Here is a 21226-nt window from a genome sequence, read left to right as displayed (position 1 = left end):
AGCCCGACGCGGGGCTCGAACTCACGGACCGCGAGATCGTGACCTGGCTGAAGTCGGACGCTTAACCGACTGCGCCACCCAGGCGCCCCCAGTTCTTGGCCATCTTACAGTCAACTGCATTCTACCGAATTTCTCTGATAGCTAGGTTGTACTTTTTTGTGTGTTAGCCATTATACTTCTTCTTTTGTGAACTGCCTATTCATGTCTTTTGTCCATTTTCCTATTAAAGTGACAGTCTTTTAATTATGTGATAACAATGCTTTCTCAATTTGTCACATATCTTAACTGAGGAATACCAGGTTAGGATTAAATCATTTTTTTTTAATTTTTTTTAATCTTTATTTATTTTTGAGAGAGAGAGAGAGAGACAGAGTGCAAGTCGGGGAGGAACAGAGAGAAGAGACACAGAATCCGAAGCAGGCTCCAGGCTCTGAGCTGTCCACACAGAGCCCAATGCGGGGATCGAACTCACAAACCATGAGATCATGACCTGAGCTGAAGTGTCACACTTAACCGCATGAGCCACCCAGGCGCCCCGGTTAGGATTAAATCTTATACTGACGTGTGCATCCTCACTCTACTGAGTACCACTTCAAGTCTTCTGCCTCCTCCTCCAATATCACCACCAAACTGTACTGGCAGGTTATGCCTAAACTCTTTTCAATCTCTTCACAATACATAAACTGCACTGCAGTTGCAGAAATTTGTCAGTACTCTCTGGACTTGTTTCTGCTTCCTTCTTTCATCTTGATCTGGAAATGCTCAGCCTCTCTGGAGTTTTCCATTCTTTATTTCTGTGGGGTAACTATAATTAAGCTAAATAAATAATTTTAAATTCCTATACTACAGATATTATGCTATCTAGATCTTAATTCTCACTTATCCAGTATCCAAAGAGACCAAAAATGAGTTCAACTATGGACAACATAGGATTGGAGGACTTAAGGAAGGAAACAGTTGGCTTTGACTGGCAGCCCCCGCCACCCACTTCACTTGTTACAAAAGACTCATCCACCACTAGCAGCCCCAGTCAAGTCAAACTGTATTTAGAGAGGAACCATGCAAATTAGAAAGAGGTCACCTCTCAGACATTCATATTTCTCTGAAGATTCTTAGGACCTCTTGGGAAAAAAGAAGGGCAATGACAGATTAAGAATAGCAATCTCAGGGGCACCTGGGTGGCTCAGTGTGTTAAATGTCTGACTCTTCATTTCAGTTCAGGTCCTGTTCTCACAGTATGTGAGATCAAGCCCTACATGTCGGGCTGTGTGCTGACAGTATGAAGCCTGCTTGGGATTCTCTCTCTCCTCACTCTCTGGCCCTCCTCTGCTTGTGCGCGCGAGTGCTCTCTCACTTGCACTCTCTTTCTGAAAATAAATAAACATTAAAAAAAAAAGAATAACAGTATCAGAAGAGTATGAAGAATAACTCAGGCATGTATGTAATAACTATTTACTGGATGAATATTTTGGAGCCAAAAAGAAGTCCTCCCTTATTTTTCTATAATCATCACGGGAAAGGCAAAGGTTATCAATTTTCAACAGGACCCTTTATCTCCCAATGCACAGTACCTCAAATTGTCAAGTGATATCTGTCGTTTAGTTATAAGCAAGGACTATTTGATAATCTAGATGTAGAGTGGTATCCTTGCTAATAAAGATTCTCAAAAATGTCTAGTAAGCAAAAACCAACATAGGCAATTACCTATTAACTAATTCCTTAAATACCTTAAAGTAATCTAAGTTCCAAACTTCAACTGAGCTATAAACAGTTGAGGCATGGTAATTTAATACATGAGATACGTAAAGATAAATGATTGTTATTTCTGATTATATATGAGACATACATTTTAGGTTCAGTAACCTCCCTAAATTTCAGTTTTATCTTTTATAAAATGCCCATACTACTCTGATGATAATAATTAGATGAGAGAAGCATTTGAATGTATCTGAGCATTTACCATTACACAAGAATAAAGGATAAAACAAAAAATGAAGGGTGACTCCAAGTGAGCATAAGAGATCGTTTTGGGGTGATGGAAATGTTCTACAATTAAACTGTGATGAGGGCTGCACACTCTATAAACTGATTTAAAAACTGTTCAATTGTACCCTTAAAAAGTGAATTTTATGGGGCGCCTTGGTGGCTCAGTCGGTTAAGCTTCCGACTTTGGCTCAGGTCATGATCTCGTCAGTGACTTCGGTCCCGCATTGGGCTCTGTGCTGACAGCTCAGAGCCTGGAGCCTGCTTCAGATTCTGTGTCTCCCTCTCTCTCTGTTCCTCCCCCATTCACGCTCTGTCTCTCTCTGTCTCTCAAAGATGAATAAATGTTAAAAAAAAAATTTTAAGTGAATTTTATGCTATAAAGCTGTTTTAAAAAAAAAATAATGGAATATTAACAGCTTGAAAAGGATCCTTGATTACTCTCATTTCTCAAGTGTTCCTCTGTATCTGTGGACTTACTACTGATGGTCTGTAGGCCAGTGCATTTCCTTAAATAACAGAGGCCTCCAACTTTCTGCTTAAACTGCCTTTTCCCTATCACAAACAACTGAGGTCTCCTACCATTAAAATAATCTGGTGTTAAAGAGATAAAGAATATAAATAAGGACAAACATTACAGTCTCTCAGGATTTGATACAATGAACTTGAACACAATACAATAAGCCAACTAGTCCTAACAGATACATATAAAACACTCCACTCAATAATAGAATATACTTTCTTCTCACATGCAGTATTGTCACTAGGAATAAAATACTCAGAAATAAATTTAACAAAAAACAAGAAAACATGCTCTGAAAACTATAAAATGTTATTGAAAGAAATGAAAGAAGACCTAAAGAAATGGAAAGACATCTCATATTTGTGGATTGGAAGATTTAACTATTAAGATGGACATACTCCCTAAACTCCTCTACAGATTCAACACAGTTATCAATACCCCAGCCGACTTCTTTGCAGAAGTTGACAATCTGATTCTAAAATTCATATGGAAATATAAAGGATCCCGAACAGACAAAACAATCTTGCAAAAGAGCAAGCTGGAAGTCACAAACACTTTCCAATTTCAAAACTTACTACAAACCTATAAATCAAATAAATAGAACTGAGAGTCCAGAAACACATTACATTTATAACTGATTCTCATTAAGAGTGCCAAGACAACTCAATTGAAAAATGGGCAAAGGACTTAAATATTTCTCCAAAGAAGATATTAAAATGGCCAATAAATAATTAATACTTTGTTACCTACACTGGAAACAAAATTTTAAAAGAGAAAAGAGAAATAAAATATGACCAACAGTGGCACCTGGGTGGCTCGGTCAGTTAAGCGTCCAACTTCGGTTCAGGTCATGATCTCATGGCCCTTGAGTTCAAGCCCTGTATTGGGCTCTGTGCTGACAGCTCGGAGCCTGAAGCCTGACTCAGTGTCTCCGTCTCTCTCTGACCCTCTCCCGTTCACACTGTCTTCCTCTCTCTCACTCTCAAAAATAAATAAAAACATTTTTAAAAAATTTTAAATGAGCAATATATGAAAAGACGCTCAACATCATTAGTCATTAGGGAAACATAAATCAAAACCACAATGAGATACCACTTCACCACTCATTAGGAGGGCTATTACCAAAACAAACAAACAAACAAAAACTGCTGTTAAGAAAGTTGAGAAATTAGAATGCTTGAGCATTCACTGCTGATGGAAATGTAAAATGGTGCAGATGGAGTGGAAAACAGTTTGGTGGTTACTCAAAAAGCATAAAAGAATTTCATGTGATCCAGCAATTATACTATGTCTATACCCAAAAGAACTGAAAGCAGGGACTCCGGTACACCAATGCTCATAGCCCCATTATCCACAACAGTCAAAAGGTAGAAGCAACACAAGTGTCTATCAAAAGATGAGTGGATAAACAAAATGTTGCATATATATGCAATGTAATATTATTTGGCCTTAAAAAAGAATGAAATTTTGATGTGCTACAACATGGATGAACCTTGAGGATATTTCGCAAAGTGAAATGGGACAGTCACAAAAAGACAAATAGTGTATGATCCCACTTATATGAGGTGCACAGAAAATTCACAGAAAGAGAAAGGAGAATTGTGGTTGCCAGGGGCTAGGGATAAGGAGGAATGGGAATTATGTTTAATGGGTATACAGTTTTTGTTTGGGATGATGAAAAAGACCTGTAAACAGACAATGGTGATGGTTTCACAATACTGTGAATATACTTAATGCCATTGAGCTACACACTTAAAATGACCAGTAACTTTTATGTTATGGATATTTTTCCACAATAAAAAAATTACAATAAGCACACAGTAAAAAAAAGGTTTAACGTGCGTTCCCAATGAAGCAGAAAGCCACCTTCTATAATATTTTAATAAACACATGCAGTCTTAGAACGTTTCAAATTTAAAATTTAAAAAGATTAAAAGCAAAATGTGACCTTTAACTTGCCTCTTTCAAATGATGTTCAGAACCTACTACCATGTTTTTTTCAATTATTGTCTCAGAACATCTATACTGCTGACAAACGGAGCTGTTCAACTACCAGATTATTAAATTATTTAAACTCTAAAAATCTAAATGAGACTAGAGCTAAGAGCATGATCATTTTAGAATCCAGTTTACAACAAATGCTATTAAACTGTAATTTTATCACAATGCACTGTATTAAAGCAAAAAGCCTCATGTGTACTGAAATCTCCCTTGGCCTCCTTTGGCAGGATTTCTCTGTGAGAATCCGAAGAGGTTATTTCCTAAAAGGTAGGGAAACAAATATTGTACACCTGGAGAGCAAAGCCGATAGTAACAAACCATCAGGTCCCAAAACAGTATTTTGCAGAGAAGGATCTTGCCCCACAGTCAGAAATAAGACTTCTACAGCCTTTAGGTTCAAAATACTGCCATGAAAAACACGGAAGCAAAGATAACTCCATTCTGGTTGTGCTTTCTTCGTTGTATCTTTATACATAAGCAGAATTTCTTAATCATTTTTCATAACTCACTCTCAACTAGGCCCTCCAAAATTCCCAAAATCTTACTAGTTTTCACAGATGAATGTTCTTTCCTACTTCTCACAAGTATTTTCATGGAGTCCTAGGACTCTCTCTCCTAACTTGCATCCCACAAATGGCCTTGTCTTAGTGAACAGAGATTAAAAACAGAAAATTAAACAAGAGACAGAAATTTTCTCATAAATCAACCATGAGCTTTCAAACTACCAGCATCTGAATCCATTCTCTTATTTCCTCTGGGTAAAAAAGAAAAAGTATCTCTTTCCTGTGAAAGAACAAGTATGTCCATTTTACTACGTTCTAGACCTTTATCAGTTACTGACTTCTCTCTAGCAACTTCAACTTCTCCCTCTCTAATGAATCCTTTCTACCAGCATCCAAGCATATTCTTCCTTTATTTAAAAAGTTTATATACACTTGAGAGAGAGAGAGAGAGAGAGAGAAAGGGAGGGAGCGTGCACCCAAGTGGGGGAGGGGCAGAGAGAGAGGCCACGATCCCACGGTGCCAGTGTAAAGCCTGACAGGGGTTGAACTCACGAACCTTGAGATCAAATTCTTCTTCAAAAAAAGAAACAGACTCAGGGTGCCTGGGTGGCTCCATCGGTTAAGTCTCTGACTCTTGATTTCAGCTCAGGTCTTGACCTCACAGTTTGTGAGTCAGTTCGTGAGTTCGCGCCCTCCATCAGGCTCTGCACTGTCAGCGCAGAACCTGCTTGGGATTCTCTCTCTCCACCCCTCCCCTGCTCATGCTCTCCCACTCTAAAAACAAATAAACTTAAAAAGAAAGAAAAAGAAAAAGGCTTCCTTGATCCCATCTTTCTCTCCAGCTACCATTCTATCTTTTCTCTTCTCTATTTTCGTTCATGGCCAAACTTCTCAAAAGGACTCTTGGTGTTTGTCTACTTCCTCTGCAACCATTCATGTCATAAAAAGTTACCTGAAATAGGGTAAGAAGCAATAAACACTTGTGTTAGTCATGAACCACCTCAGGAAATACAGCATTGCCAATAGAGTGAAAGGCTATTGTATACCATCCTTGGATCACATCTCTTGTACTCACTCCACCTTACAAGTGAGAGCCACTATTCTGATTTTGGTGATAATCATTCCCATAAATTCCTCTTATATTTTTATAACTTATGTATATATCCTTAACACTGTTTTGCATATTTTTCAACATTTAAAAAGGGTATATTCTAAAGACTGAGGCTTTCTTTTTTTTAAATTTTTTTTTTCAACGTTTATTTATTTTTGCGACAGAGAGAGACAGAGCATGAAAGGGGGAGGGGCAGAGAGAGAGGGAGACACAGAATCGGAAACAGGCTCCAGGCTCCGAGCCATCAGCCCAGAGCCCGAGACGGGGCTCGAACTCACGGACCGTGAGATCGTGACCTGGCTGAAGTCGGACGCTTAACCGACTGCGCCACCCAGGCGCCCCAAGACTGAGGCTTTCTAATTCTCAGCATTATGTTATGAGGTTAATCCATGTTGATACATGTTACTATAGTACATTTATTTTCACCAAGGTGTATTCACACAACTTACCACTGTCCAGTTGATGGATATTTAGTTTCCCCTTTTTCTGCCAACACAGAGCTGTAGTGATCATTTTTTTTGCATTTCTCTTACGCCAATGAGTGAAAGCTTTTCTAGAATAGACACCTACAAGTGGAATTTCTAGGATGCAAGCATCTTCAATGTTTTTTTTTTTAATGTTTGTTTAGTTTTGAGAGAGCATGTGCACAAGCGAGATAGAAGATCCAAAGCAGACTCTGTGCTGATCGTAAAAAGCCCAATGCAGGCCTTGAACCCACAAACTGTGAGACCATGACCTGAGCAAAAACCAAGAGTCAAATGCTTGACTGACGGAGCCACGCAGGAGCCCATGATATCTTCAATTTTAGTAGATACAGACAAATTGTTTTCCAAAACATATCCAATCACTATCAACCTTCTATTGTTTCCAACTTCCCAACATTCTGTTTTCAACTTCCCACACTCCACTTTGCCAAGATCACTAGTGATTTGCATATTACTAAATCCAACAGACACTTAATCATCTTAGTTGACCTACCATTCAACACATCCAGCCACTAATGGCTCCTTAATATATTTTTTTTAACAAAAAGCTGCAAGTTTATTCACATAATAATTCTAACATGTATCAACATAACATGTATCAAAATTTCAAGCATGTCATTTTGAATCTCAAGAAACCACAACATTCAGTATTAATTAAAAACAAAAAAAAAAGGGTGACGGTGGTCATTTATAGGTTTTAGTCCAACATGAAAATGCAGAAAATGTTTATTTTGTTCATCTGTGTTGATTCCATGTTTCTCCTTGAGAAGCTTCAACTGTTCTTCCTTCTTTTTTTGTGTCCACCTTCTGAAATGCCCTATTGGCATTACAGTACAAAACCACCAGGTTATCTGTTATAAACACTGAATCCTGAAAGGTGATCACACACATTCTAGGCATCAAAGAAATCTTCACAGATCACGCAAGCTGTTCCTCTAGTTGCAGGTGTGTCCCCAGTCAGATTTAATGAATAGATCGGTATTTCCAAAATATATCGTATGTTTCTTCACCTATGATGTCATATGGCAAATTTCTTATATCTAAACTGATTTAGTTCAAGTGGAAGTCGAATATTCACTGTCTTGGCAGGTTGATGAGGTTACTACAGCAAATACTGGAATCCCTCCGGACACCTCTGGAGCTCACTCAACTTTGACCACAACGTCAAATGCAGGACATCAACATACAGGCTCCCTCCTCCTTAATATACTTTTGGTTTCTGCAACTCCAGCCCTCACAGTTTTCCCACCACCTCGGTCTCCTCCCATTTTACCTACCAGACTTCTTAGAAGTCTGATGCTTCTCTGTGCTCAGCCATGGGTCTTATTCTGATTCAGTCTACATTCTCTCCTTACATTCTCATGACTTAAAATACTATGTGTACACAGGGGCACCTGGGTGGCTCAGTGGTTTAAGCATTTGACTCTTGACCTTAAGTCATGGTCTCAAGGTGTGTGGGATGGAACCCAGTGTCAGGCTCCATGCTGACAGTGCAGACCCTGCATGGGATTCTCTGTCCCTCTCTCTCTTTCTCTTAAAATAAACAAACTTAAAAAAACAAAAAAACCACCTATATACCTACAATACAAATACCCAAATATGCACCATTATCAAATTTTTCTCTTTGAGATAGAGAACATCGTTGATCATGTTCTTTGAGGGATCTCAATCTTAAATACATCCCGAATTGATTCCTTAATCTGTTTTTCCCTACTGCCAGGAACTCCTGCTCCAGTAATCCTAATCCTATCAACCAACTGCTCTTGTTCAATCCTCCCTTTAACCTCTCTTCACAACCAACCCATAACCACAGCCTCCCAAAATATATTTTTAATTTATCTGTTCACTTCTTTCTGCTCAGCTACTAGTCAAAACAAGCTATTACTTTATCTCCTTGAACAAATGTTACAATTGGATTCCTGGTTCCCTTGTTTTCTAATCCATATTTCATACAGCAAAGTGATCTAATTTTTTTTTAGAGGAAAAGGAAGTAGCTTTTTTTTTTTTTTTAATTTGAGAGAGAGACAGAAAGAGAGAGAGAGAGAGAGAGAGAGAGAACACGAGTGGGGGAGAGGGACAGAGGAACAGAGAGAATCTTGAGTGGGCTCCACACTCAGAAGAGCCCAACGTGGAGCTCAATTCCATGACCCTAGGATCATGACCTAAGCCAAAATCAAGACTGGGATGCTCAAGGGGCACGCGGGTGGCTCAGTCATTTAAGCATCCAACTTTTGGTTTTGGCTCAGGTTATGATCTCATAGTTTATGAGATTCTCTCTCTCCCTCTCTCTCTGTCCCTCCCCATCTCCCCAGAGAGTCCTATCATGAGCTCACACTCACTTTCCCTCTCTTTCTTTCTCTCTCAAGATAAATAAATAAACATTAAAAAAAAGAAAAGAAAAAAGAGTCAGAAGCTCAACCACCAAACCATCCAGGTGCCTCCAAAGTGATCTTTTTAAAACACAAACCGGATCATATCACCCAACCTCTGCTTTAAAAATTTTAGTAAGCTTTCCATTTACCTTAGGAAAAACTTTAAGGTCCTGAAATGGCCTACAAAGCAATGATGTAACTTCATACTTGACGTGACTCCCATCTATCTCATCAGATTTATTTTATATCTTATGAATAACCTCCCTTCCCAGTGCCCACCAATCATCTTTTCTTTTTTTAGCTTCTTGAACTTGTGGTGCTTTTTTCAGCATTAGGAAATTCATGTAGACAATTCCATTTTCCCTCAGAGTACCTAATTATAATTAAGTATACACTTCTTTTGATGTTCATTAATATTTCCTCTCCCACTAGGTCATGATCAGAGAATGTTGTCTGTTTTGTTCAGCCTTGCATACCTAGAACATAACCTAGTGGACAATCACTTCAGTAAGTAAACTAATGAACTTCAGGGCCTGGTTAGAAAGGAGCAATTATCTCACTATAAAATAATACTTAGAGATCATGAGATTCTTCACCTAACATCACAAAATCCCAGTATTTCAAAACTGGAATAATTAAGACTCATATTACACTAAAATCAGACACCATCTGCAACATTTTAATTTAGCAGACACTTAACGTATGCATTAATTATTTTAGATCAGAATTGAAACACATGTCTTTACTTATCTGCCAAGCTATACAACTCTGATTCTATGACTATAACTCAATTCACTTTCTCTATGAAGCTTTTCCTAATAAAGCAAAACTTTATTTCCTCATCTTAGAGGGCAAACAATACCACAACCAATGTTTATTATGTCATTACACACACATTCAATTGTTCAAGAAGTCATTTGAAACAGTATTTTCCAAGTGGGTTACTGATAAATGTATTCTTTTTAAAATACTAGACAGGGGCAACTGGCTGGCTCAACTGGTAAAACATGCGACTCTTCATCTCAGGGTTGTGAGTTCAAACCCCACACTGGGAGTGGTGCCTACTTAAAGATTTTTTTTTTTTTTTAAATCTAGATAATTTTAAGTCTCAATTCAAGAAATGTTTATTACACACACAAGTATGCTCAACACTTAAATGTGAACATAAGAATATGACTATTCATATTACTTATAACCAGCTGCTTCCTTCTAGATATTTCTCTCAATAATAATCCTAAAATGCTCCTTCTCCCAGTAGTCCTGCACAGTTTTACACACCAAAACCATTTTCAGAACCAAAACCAAGTAAAATTATATTTCTTGGGCTTTTACTAATACTTGAGAAATATGTAAACCAAATTTAACTAGTTTAAACTTCTCTCAAAAAGTTACTACCAAATTCTAAAAGCATATGGACAAATAAATTGAGAAGTCTATTTTCATCTTTAAAGATGAATGAATGGGTGGAAACAATGGTTAAAAGTCAAAGTTTACAGTTCCTTTTAGAAAGAAAACAATCTTGGGGCACCTAGGTGCCTCAGTTGGTTAAGCGTCCAATCTTGGCTTCAGCTTGGATTGTGATCTCATGGCTTGTGAGTTTGATCCCTGCAATAGGACTGTGCTGACAGCATGGAGCCTGCTTGGGATTCATTCTCTCTCTCTCTCTCTCTCTGTCTCTGCCCGTCTCCTGCTGTTTCTGTCTCTCTCAAAATAAACTTTAAAAAAAAAATGAAAATTAAAAAAAAAAAGGAGAAAAATCTTTTGATTCAGTTTCTTGCTTTCAAAGCATGCAATATCTAAAACCCACTAAGGTCTCCTATTGGAAACTTCTGTAATATATGAGTTGATAATTACTTTCATATTTTTATGAAACAGAAGTACTTAAAACATTCTTCTGCTTAAAAATCAAAAACTCCAAGCTCTATGGAAAATCCTAATCCTAAATTCTCATCCCAGGATTTAAAACTGTCCACAGCTTTTTAAATTCTTACCTATTTCTATAAAACCTTCAGGGTTTATCTGAGCCTAAAAATAACCTACACACGTCCAGATCTACATATTTACTCAAAAACTAGTCCCTCTACTTAGAATATCCTTCCTTCTCCCCATTTCTAAACACATCCATTTCAAAGTTCACTGCATACCCCACTTCCTCCAAAAAGCCCTCCAAGATTCCTCTGTCACTAAAATCACTTACTTTCCAAATAATTTCTTTGTATCTCATCTGGCACTTAAGACTTGCATTACATTAGGATTATTTACTGATATTCTAGGGACTCTCCCTACTCACCTCCTTATTATAAGCCTCTAGAGAGTAAGACCCACATAAACATCATTTCACTTACTCTTTAACCCCTATGGTGATTAACACAGTGGCAGGCATACGAGACATACTCAAAACACGTGATGAGTTTCATAAAGGTCACAAATGTAGTGTTATTGCCCTAAGAGTCAGTGGTAATACTCACTAAAAGTTGGGTTTCAAAATATGATGTGGCCCATCATTTTCTATCCACAGATAGTCTCCTATTTCCTAAGACTTTCAGTTATATCTGATAACAGTAAGAGAGTAGGTCTTCTTTATACCGTATTCAATATATTATCAATCCAATAAAGGCATTAATAGTGATATTAAATGAACTCTGTTGCTTTTAAAGCAATTTTTCTACAAGAGTTTACCTAAAAGTAAAACAACATATGTTCAAGAAAAAAACCATACAGAAATGATCAATTTCTATTTTTACTTAAACCCTGTACTCTCAAATGTTCACCAAATGTAAGTGCTAGACTGTAAAATCTCAGAATCATACTTGGCAAAGTGGGAAGGTGTAAAAACTGAGTATTTCAGTCTACAACATCCAGAAAGAAATGATCTGTTCAACAGAGCACTGTAAGACTGCTTTCATTTGCAGTACCTGAGGAAGCCAAGAGAAAAGAATACAAGTCCAAACTGCAAAATAAAAGCAATTTTTTTACTTAAAAATGCATATACCACATTAAGCAAAAGTTTAACAACATTATACAGCAAAAGATCCTTGGAGTGCACACTAAAAGGAATTTCTCAGTAATTTCATCATCATTTGCATATGTGAAAAAACGGATGGTAACAAAGTACCCCGTTTCTTTTTTTTTTTTTTTAAGTTTATTTATTTTGAGAGAGAGAGAGCATGCAGTTGAGCAGAAGAAGGGCAGAGACAGACAGACAGAGAGGGGATTCAAGCAGGCTCCAAGCTCAGTACAGAGCCTGATGCAGGGCTCAATCCCATGACAGTGAGATCATGACCTGAGCTACAATCAAGAGTTGGTAACTTAACCCACTTTATTAACTCTAAATTCTGTTAATAAGCTTCCAGTTAAATGTAAACAGGAATACTGCTTTAAGAAGGTTAAGGCCATTTAAGGCTACTACTCTTTAATAATAACTTAGAAGTTACGGGTTATTTATCATGGCACAAAGAATATTTACTTTGAAAGATCAAACTGTAAGTAAGAAGAGTAAACATACTTTCAAAATATTTTCTAATTCAGACTTGTAACATTCAGACAAAAGTCAGAAGGAATTTTGAAGGTTTTACAATTGTCATTTTAAAAACTATCTTTCAGTATAGACCTATACAACACATAAGGTACAATGTTAACACTCTTAGTTCATTCACCAATTACTTAACCAGAGCATATACTGTGCCAGACACTGCACTAATGCTAAGGATATTAAAAATAAAAGTACTCTGGGGCGCCTGGGTGACTCAGTCTTAAGGTTAAGTGTCCAACTTTGGCTCAGGTCATGATCTCGCCATTCATGGGTTTGAGTCCCGCGTTAGGCTCTGTGCTGACAGCTCAGAGCCTGGCGCCTGCTTGAGATTGTGTCTCCCTCTCTCTCTCTGCCCCTCCCCCATTCGCGCTCTGTTTCTGTCTCTTAAAAATGAATAAACGTTAAAAAAATATTTTAAAAAAAATAAATAAATACAAGTACTCTTCATCTCCAAGATTTGGGTGCAGCTACCCAGACTAGAGAAAGATGGCAGTAGGGAAGGAGGAAGGAAAGGGAGGAAGGCAAAAGACGGAGGTTGGTTCTAAGCAGAGAGAACAAGTGCAACAGCCAAGAAGAGAGAGCACAGCACAACCAGGGAATACAGGTGTATCAAGTACAGGTGGAAAACAGGGTTGGGGGAGTACAAAATAAAAGTTAAGACTGGAGAGATACATGAAATCAGACCAGACCTGTGGGATTGTTTATCATATCTGGAAAATATAAAGAGACCTCTGCAAAGAAAATGAAATCTCCCAGATCTTGAGTGACGACTTTATTACATTAAAAAAAATACTAAAACATAAAATTAGGTATGAACTCATTATATTTATAGCTCTTAAGTTTTACCTAACTGTAAAACAGAAACAACTTTAAAAATTAAATACAAAATATAATTTAAAGTAACATTAACATAACATGGGGCGCCTGGGTGGCTCAGTCAGCTAAGCCTCCTACTTCAGCTCAGGTCATGATCTTGAGGTTCCTGGGTTCACATCCTGTATGAGGCTCTGTGCTAACAGCTCAGAGCCTAAAGCCTGCTTCAGATTCTGCAAGATTCTCCCTTTCTCTCTGCCCCTCCCCGGCTTGTGCTCTCTCTCTCAAAAATAAACATTAAAAACATTTTTTAAATAAAATAACATTAATATAAGATTATGATGTATTCATAATAATTCACGAACAATGTTGTAATCGATCCTAGAAATATGTAATCTCAGGTCTAGTTTCATATTTACAAACCACTTCTACAATATGACTTCGATAATACTAACACAGGAAATGCTTATAAATATGTTATACTAAATGGATTTAATAATTCCAAGTATTTATAGTTGCTAGTTTAGGGAAATACAACCATATACTACCATGCCAGCTAGAGGTCCTTAAACATCAATTTTAAAACATTTTAAAAATTAAAAAAATAATAATAATAGGGGCACCTGGGTAGCTCAGTTGGTTAGGTGTCCAACTTCGGCTCAGTTCACGATCTCAAGCTTGTGAATTCGAGCCTCGCGTCGGGCTCTGTGCTGACAGGTCAGAGCCTGGAGCCTGCTTCAGATTTTGTGCCCCTCTCTCACTCTGCCCCTCCCCTAATTCCTGCTCCGTGTCTCTCACTCTCTTTCTCTCTCTCTCTAGAATAAATAAAAAACATTAAAAAAAATTTTAAAGAGTCCTCACTTGCTGGGGCACCCAGGTGGCTCAGTCGGTTAAGTGTCCAACTGGATCTCAGCTCAGGTCATAATCTTACCATTTGTGAGATTAAGCCCAGCATCAGACTCTGCACTGACAAGGACTCTGCTTGGACTTCCTCTCTCCCTTTCTCTCTCAAAATAAATAAATAAACTTAAAAAAAAAAAAAAAAGAATAAAATAAAGAGTCCTCACTTGTTAACTTTTGCAATCTATCTTATTTGTCGTTTAAGTAACTTAATTGTAATCTACAGTAAATGTGTATGTAGTATAATGACTGCTGAGATTTGGAACAAAACACTTATACTGTAAACAAACTCTTTCATATTGATTAATTACATAGATGGGATCCACCAGATACATCTCACAGTGAAGACATGACACTAACTACTATGCCAGGGTTCTTACTGGTTTGGCCTGCTTAAATTAACAACCTACCATGACACGATCCAGTTGTACTCACCTTCTTTCCTTGTCTGAACCACCACAAAAATCATTAGTACAATGCATTATAACTTGGCACAAACACAGTAATAAACAACATCTAAACACAGCAACAAACTCCCAAGGGAGTAGCTGGCTACAAAGCAGTGCTTCAGATGTTACAGAAGAATCCCTAGTTAGAAGAACAGTACAAAAAATGAAACACAACTAAAAAGTTTTAAGGGACAAAATCAGATTTATAGTTTAGAGGGAAGTCAGGAAGCAAACGAGAAGGTTGCTGCAATATTCAGTGAAAAGTGAAAACCTGGATTAAGGCAGTAATACTAGGAATACAGATAATATAGAGAAAGCATTTAAATTTAAAGATGTTAAGGAAGTAGACTCTTGGGGCCAGCCAGATGTGAGAAGTACAACAGAGGAATCAAGGACAACTTGGAGGTTTCTGGAAAAGGCGATGACAGTGGTACGTTACCCAAGGCAAGGAAAAGAGCAGGATTTGGGGGTGAGGGGATTGACTGAGAAGCAGTAGAAGAATTAATTCGTACATGATGAACACTCACAGAAACTATGTGATGAGCTTCCAGCCTTACCTCTCCCCCAGCTTTTCTGGAAATTTTTGCCCCCCTTCACTGTACCTTCAAGGTACAGGTGACCAGTGAAGTCTGAATCCCTAACTCAAGCTAAGCCAATGCCCAGACCACATCTGTTTTTTATGTATTTTTAAAGTTTATTTATATCTATTCATACACATGCACACACACATTCCACAATCAAAAAACCCTAACTACCACCACAGTAAACAGGAACCATGTAAACTAACATCCAATCCTAAAACAATACTCAATCTCCACTATCCACCAGGGATCTGCTAAGACAGGAGATGACCAGCTTTTTCAAAGCCACAGAGTAAATATTTTAGGCTTTGCAGGCCCTACGGTCACAGCTATTCCACTCTCCTATTGTAGCAGCAAAAGCAGCTACAAACAACACAGAAACAAATGGGTGTGTCGTCTGTGTCCCAATAAAACTTTATTTACGGACACTGAATTTGAGTTTCCTATAATTTTCACAGGCCACAATATTTTTTTCCCACCATTTAAAAATATAAAAAACATTTTTAGCTCACAGGCCATACAAAAGCAGGCAGCACTAGGCCTACTAACCATAGCTTACTGATCCTTATGCTAAGGCAACACAGAACTGCCTTCCCTTAAAACTCCTTCCAGATGTCCTCTCAGTGTTAACCTTAACTTAAAACAACAGACAAGGAAAACAATCCTAGTTGACAGAACTGAAAATTTTCATTTGGCTTACCAAAGAACTCACTCCATTTGCAAGGAAGTCAACAGATGAAGGCCCACATACTTGCTGGTTTTGCCATTTACCTTACACTGTACTTGCCTAGCAACGTATAGTGTAAGTTTTGGAACAATGCTACCTTCCTCTCTCCTCCACACCAAACAGTTTTAGTTTTGTTGGTGTTTTTGTTGTTTTTCCACAACTATGTATCAGTTATCTCAGGGATGATCAAATTTAGTATTTAGCCCACAACTTTCAAATATGTGACAAAGCAGATCTAGCTAGACCAATTAACAAAGGATATCACCGTGTGAATCTGGACTCAGAGAACAAGGGCCTTTGGATGGAAATTGGGTTGTCTCTATTGAAGAGATGAGGGTGTCTGCTGTTGTATGCAGATAGCTATATTATGTTAAAAAATACATATTCAACAGGGGCGCCTGGGTGGCTCAGTCAGTTAACGATCCAACTCTTGATTCCAGCTGAGGTCATGATCTCATGGTTTATGAGATCGAGCCCTGCATCAGCCTCTGCAATGACAATGCAAAGCCTGTTTGAGATTCTCTCTCTCTGCCCCTCTCTGCTTGCATGTGTGCGCTCTCTCTCTCTCTCTCTCTATGTAAATAAGTAAACATTAATATATATAAATACATATATATGCATATATAAGAGTAGGACTGTGTATGCACTAAATAGCTATGGGATGAATGAGGGGGACAACTATGTTTTAGAGTGCCCTTTACTCCACTTCTCTCTGGAATGCTGCAGTTAGAGCATATTGGGTTTTTTTGTTTGTTTGTTTATTTACTTATTTTGAGAGAGAGCATGCATACACACGAGAGAGAGGCAGAGAGAGACAGAAACAGCATGCGCATGTGCACATGCACGAGTACTGGGGACGGGCAGAGAGGGAGAAAAAAGAATCTTACAAACCATGAGATCATGACCTGAGCTAAAACCAAGAGTCAAATCCAAGAGTTGGAAGCTTAAATGACTGAGCCATCCAGGTGCCCCAGTTAGAACATGTTATTACAATGTAGCTCCCTAGCCAAAGTTGTGCTCCACAGGTGGACATACCACCAAATGAGTCCTTTTCCTGGAATTGAGATTTAGAATCAAGGCAGCCTCTCTCTGATAGCAGCAGATATGAAATTTAAAACTCAAAAGGTATTAGTTAAGTGTTAAATTTCACCTGCAGCAAGGGCGAATTGGATAGAGAAAGAACATCTAGAGAGTAATAAAGAGATACTCCTAACCACATCTGCAGCCCCTGGATCCAGCTGCTCCTGAGTTCTAGCTGTCCTCTTGTGGGTTGACTGCCTTTCTTACAATTCATGGGATATGTGGTATGTTCTCAACAAGTTCTTTTTAGTTTAAGTTAGATATGTGTCACTCGCCTAACCAAAACAAAGTGCCTACTAAACAATCCAAAGGAAGGTATTCAGTTGAATAAGAGTTCTGGTTCCCACAAAACACTTAAGAGATGGTAGCTGAAGCTATACAAATGGATGAGATCATCCAGAAGAGTGAAAACAAAAGCCCAAGGCTAGGGGGTGCCTGGATGGCTCAGTTGGTTGAGCGTCTGACTTCGGCTCAGGTCATGATTTTGCGGTCTGTGAGTTCGAGCCCCATGTCCAGCTCTGTGCTGATAGCTGACAGCTGGAAGCCTGGAGCTTGCTTCGGATTCTGTGTCTCCCTTGCTCTCTGCCCCTCCCCCGCTCATGCTCTGTCCCTCTCTCTCTCTCTCTCTGTCAAAAATAAATAAACATTAAAAAAAATTAAAAAAAAAAAAAAAAAAGAAGGCCAAGGCTAAAATCAAGAACTTTCAATATCAAAGCATTAGCAGAGAACTAAGTCTGCAAGAACGCAACTGGTAGGAAGAAAGGGACAAAGTCCTAAGAGTCCAGGAAGAAAACAGTATCAAGGAGAAAATGGTTAACAAAAGTTAAGTAGACAAAGAGATAAAGGAGTAAGCAGTAACTATATAATTTGGCAATAAAGAAGTCACAGGCGGCCTTGGCAAGAGCAATTTCACGAACAGGATGAGAAGACAGGCATAAAGTTTAAGAGTGCAGAGGAGGGGCACCTGGGTGGCTCAGTTAGTAGCACGTGGGACTTCAGCTCAGGTCATGATTTCACTATTTGTGAGTTCAAGTCCCATACTGGGCTCTCTGCTGTCAGCACAGAGCCTGCTTCCCTCCAGATCCTCTGTACCCCTCTCTCTGCTCCTCCCCAGCTTGAGCTCTCCACACTCTCTCAAAAATAAAAACATTAAACAAAACAAAACAGGGCACTTGGGTGGCTCAGTCTGCTAAGGATCTGACTTAGGCTCAAGTCATGATCTCACAGCTCCTGAGTTCAAGCCCTTTGTGGAGCTCTGTACTGACAACTCAGAGCCTGGAGCCTGCTTCAGATTCTGCATCTCCCTCTCTCTGCCCCTCCCCAGGTTGCACTCTGTCTCTCTCTCAAACTAATAAACATTAAAAAAAAAAAAGACTGTAGAGGAAGTACACAACACTACCCATGAAGTAATCTTGCCATTTAAAAAAAAAATTCAAGCCTTGGGGTGCCTGACTGATTCAGTTAGTAGAGCATGCAACTCTCGATCTTGGGGTCGTGAGTTCAAACCCCATTTTGAACACAGTTTATTTAAAAGTAAAAATTCAGAGGGTGCCTGGTTGGCTCAGTTGGTTGAGCCTCCCACTCTTGATTTCCACTCAGGTCATGATCTCATGGTTCATGGGAAAGAGCCCTGCGTCAGGCTCTGAACTGATAGTGTGGAGTCTGCTTGGGATGTTCTCTCTCCCTCCCTCTCTGCCCCTCTTCAACTTGTTCCCTCTCTCTCTCTCTCTCTCTCTGAAAATAAACTTTAAAAATAAATAAATAAATAAAAATAAAAATTCAGGGGCACCTGGGTGACTCAGTTAAGCATCCAACTCTTGATTTAGGCTCAGGTCATGACCTTGCCATTCATGGGTTCAAGCCCCGCCCCACTGACAGTGCAGAGCCTGCTTGGGATTCTCTTTCTCCCTCTCTCTTTGCCCCTCACGCATTCGCTCTCTATCTCTCAAAATAAATTTTAAAAACACAAAGTAAAAATAAAAATTCAAGGGGTGCCTGGGTGGCCTTGGTTAGGCATCTGCCCTCTTCCTGGCTCACCCTCTTTCAAAATAAATAAACATTAAAAAAATGAAAAAGTCAAGCTTCAATTGGATCAAGCTTCTAAACGTAACTACTATATACAGAAAAAACAAGGGACTGAGGAACATACTATATAATACCACAGGGATGCATCCAGCACTATTTAGACTGTGAGAAATCTCATAGGGCAAAAAACATGGCTTCTTTATCAAACCAATTGTATAGAAATGAGTAAGTGCAAAAATCAGAGAAATATGAAGACTGACTAAATACATGATGACACTAAGAAATTAGTATTAACTTCTTTACTGAAAAGTTGGATTATTGTTTTAATCCTTATTTTTTAGAGATATATAAGGAAATAGTATTACACAGTCCTTATTTTACCAGTATGTCTTCCCTGATACATGGTGCCAGATGTCACTCAGCAGGGTACAGTCCCCTAGTTAACATAACAAGTAAGGAAGATACAAAGTGATGCAGGGATTCAAAAAAGGTAGGTCCCAGTTGGAGTATCCAGAGGAATCATGGAAAACTTCAGGAAGGCAATGGTACTTCCACTGTGCCTTAACAGACAGTGAAATTTTAACAGGGTAGGGAACAAGAGAGGAAAAGTGTTATTTCAGATGGAAGAAATGGAAACAATTGCAAAGAGGTGGGAAGTCCTGTCACTGCAAAGCACTTGCCTATACTCACCTCTCCATAAAACTGTCGCTACCATAATGACAAGAAAAGAAAAAGTCAAAGTGAAAAACTGTAACTCACTAGCCAGCTCTAACTTAACAAAATCATGCGAGACCCATTCAGTCCTAAAGTAGCCTCGAGTAGCACAGTCCCAAGGTAGATCATGACAATATCTGGGTAGTCAAACCATACTGGCTTTCCAGAGCAATGTATTCATGTCAATCCCTGATTTCCCCTGCCACACACCTACAACCCTGGAAAAACAATGCCCAAGGTTCTTTTACCTATCCTAGGAAATTATTAAAATAATTTAAAACGGTACCCAATAATAAGCTTTGTCTACCCTCCTAAAAGCCACCGCCATGGTTCATTTGGCACCACAAAAGAGGTAAAATTACCTTCCCTCAGAACATTCCTCAGGTTACAGATTTTTTAATAAAATATATACATGATGAAGCAGGTAAATTTCATTTTTTTTTATTTTTTGACTATATCTACTTTTTTTTAAATTTCAGTGTCATTAACATCCACTGCTATATTAGTTTCAGGTGTACAATATAGTGATCCAACAGTTCCATATGTTACTTAGAGCTCATCAAGACAATTGCACTGTGTCAACTATACTGGAATTATATTTTAAAAAAAAATTTTTTTTCAAGCGCATTCCTAATGTCCTTCACCTTTTTCACCCATTCCTGCCACCCACCTCCCTTCTGGTAACCATCTGTTTGTTCTCTGTAGTTGAGTCTATTTTTTGGTTTGTCTCTTTTTTCTTTCCTTCATTTGTTTTGTTTCTTAAATTCCACATAGGCGTGAAATCATATGCTATCTGTCTTTCTCTGGCTTATTTCACTTAGCATCATATTCTCTAGATCCATCCATACTGTTGCAAATGGCAAGATTTCATTCTTTTTTATGGCTGAATAGTACTCCATTGTATCTATATACCAATCTTCTTTATCCATTTATCTATTGATGGACACTTGAGGTGCTTCCATAGTTGGCTATTGCAAATAATGCTGCAATAAACACAGGGGTGCATGTATCCCTCAAAATTAGTGTTTTCAAAGTTTTGGGGTAAATACCCAGTAGTGTGATTATTGGATTGCAGGGTAGTTCTATTTTCAATTTTTTAAGTAAACAGTCTTCCACGGTGGCTGCACCAGTTTGAAATTCCACCAACAGTGCATAAGGATTCCTTTTTCTCCACATTTTCACCAATACTTGCTGTTTCTTGAGTTTTGTATTTTAGCCATTTGAAAGATGATTTTAAAGAAAATTTCTTTGTTCAAAAACAGAATTAGGCTGGGTGGCGCAGTTGATTAGGCACCCAACTCCTGATTTCAGCTCAGGTCATGATCTCCAGGTTCATGGGATGGATCCCTGCATTGGGCTCTGTTCTGGGAGGGCTGAGCCTGCTTGGGATTCTTTCTTTGCCCCTCTCCTGCTTGTGTGCGTGCTTG

The 21226-nt window shown here is 38.5% G+C and overlaps 1 protein-coding gene across 3 annotated transcripts in view; it reads right to left on the bottom strand.

Annotated features, from left to right (window-relative positions):
- Positions 1-21226, bottom strand: part of AFF4 (ALF transcription elongation factor 4) — a 100743-nt gene that overhangs the window by 75898 nt on the left and 3619 nt on the right. Inside the window, exon 1 of one of the 3 annotated variants that reach the window (XM_086704199.1) lies at positions 577-2165. The exons of 1 other annotated variant lie outside the window; for it this stretch is intronic. In XM_086704199.1, coding sequence (XP_086560325.1) covers positions 577-680 — 104 coding nt within the window. In that variant the 5' untranslated portion in view covers positions 681-2165. Of the gene's footprint in view, positions 1-576; positions 2166-21226 lie in introns of those variants that run through there. One more of the 3 variants, XM_086704192.1, reaches the window with a different exon arrangement.

Source organism: Puma concolor, chromosome A1 (assembly GCF_028749965.1).
Source record: "Puma concolor isolate L17-30 chromosome A1, mPumCon1.1.hap2, whole genome shotgun sequence".
Taxonomy (NCBI): domain Eukaryota; kingdom Metazoa; phylum Chordata; class Mammalia; order Carnivora; family Felidae; genus Puma; species Puma concolor.
The sequence above is the reverse complement of the archived record's forward strand: the minus strand, read 5'-3'. Positions and strand labels throughout refer to the sequence as shown.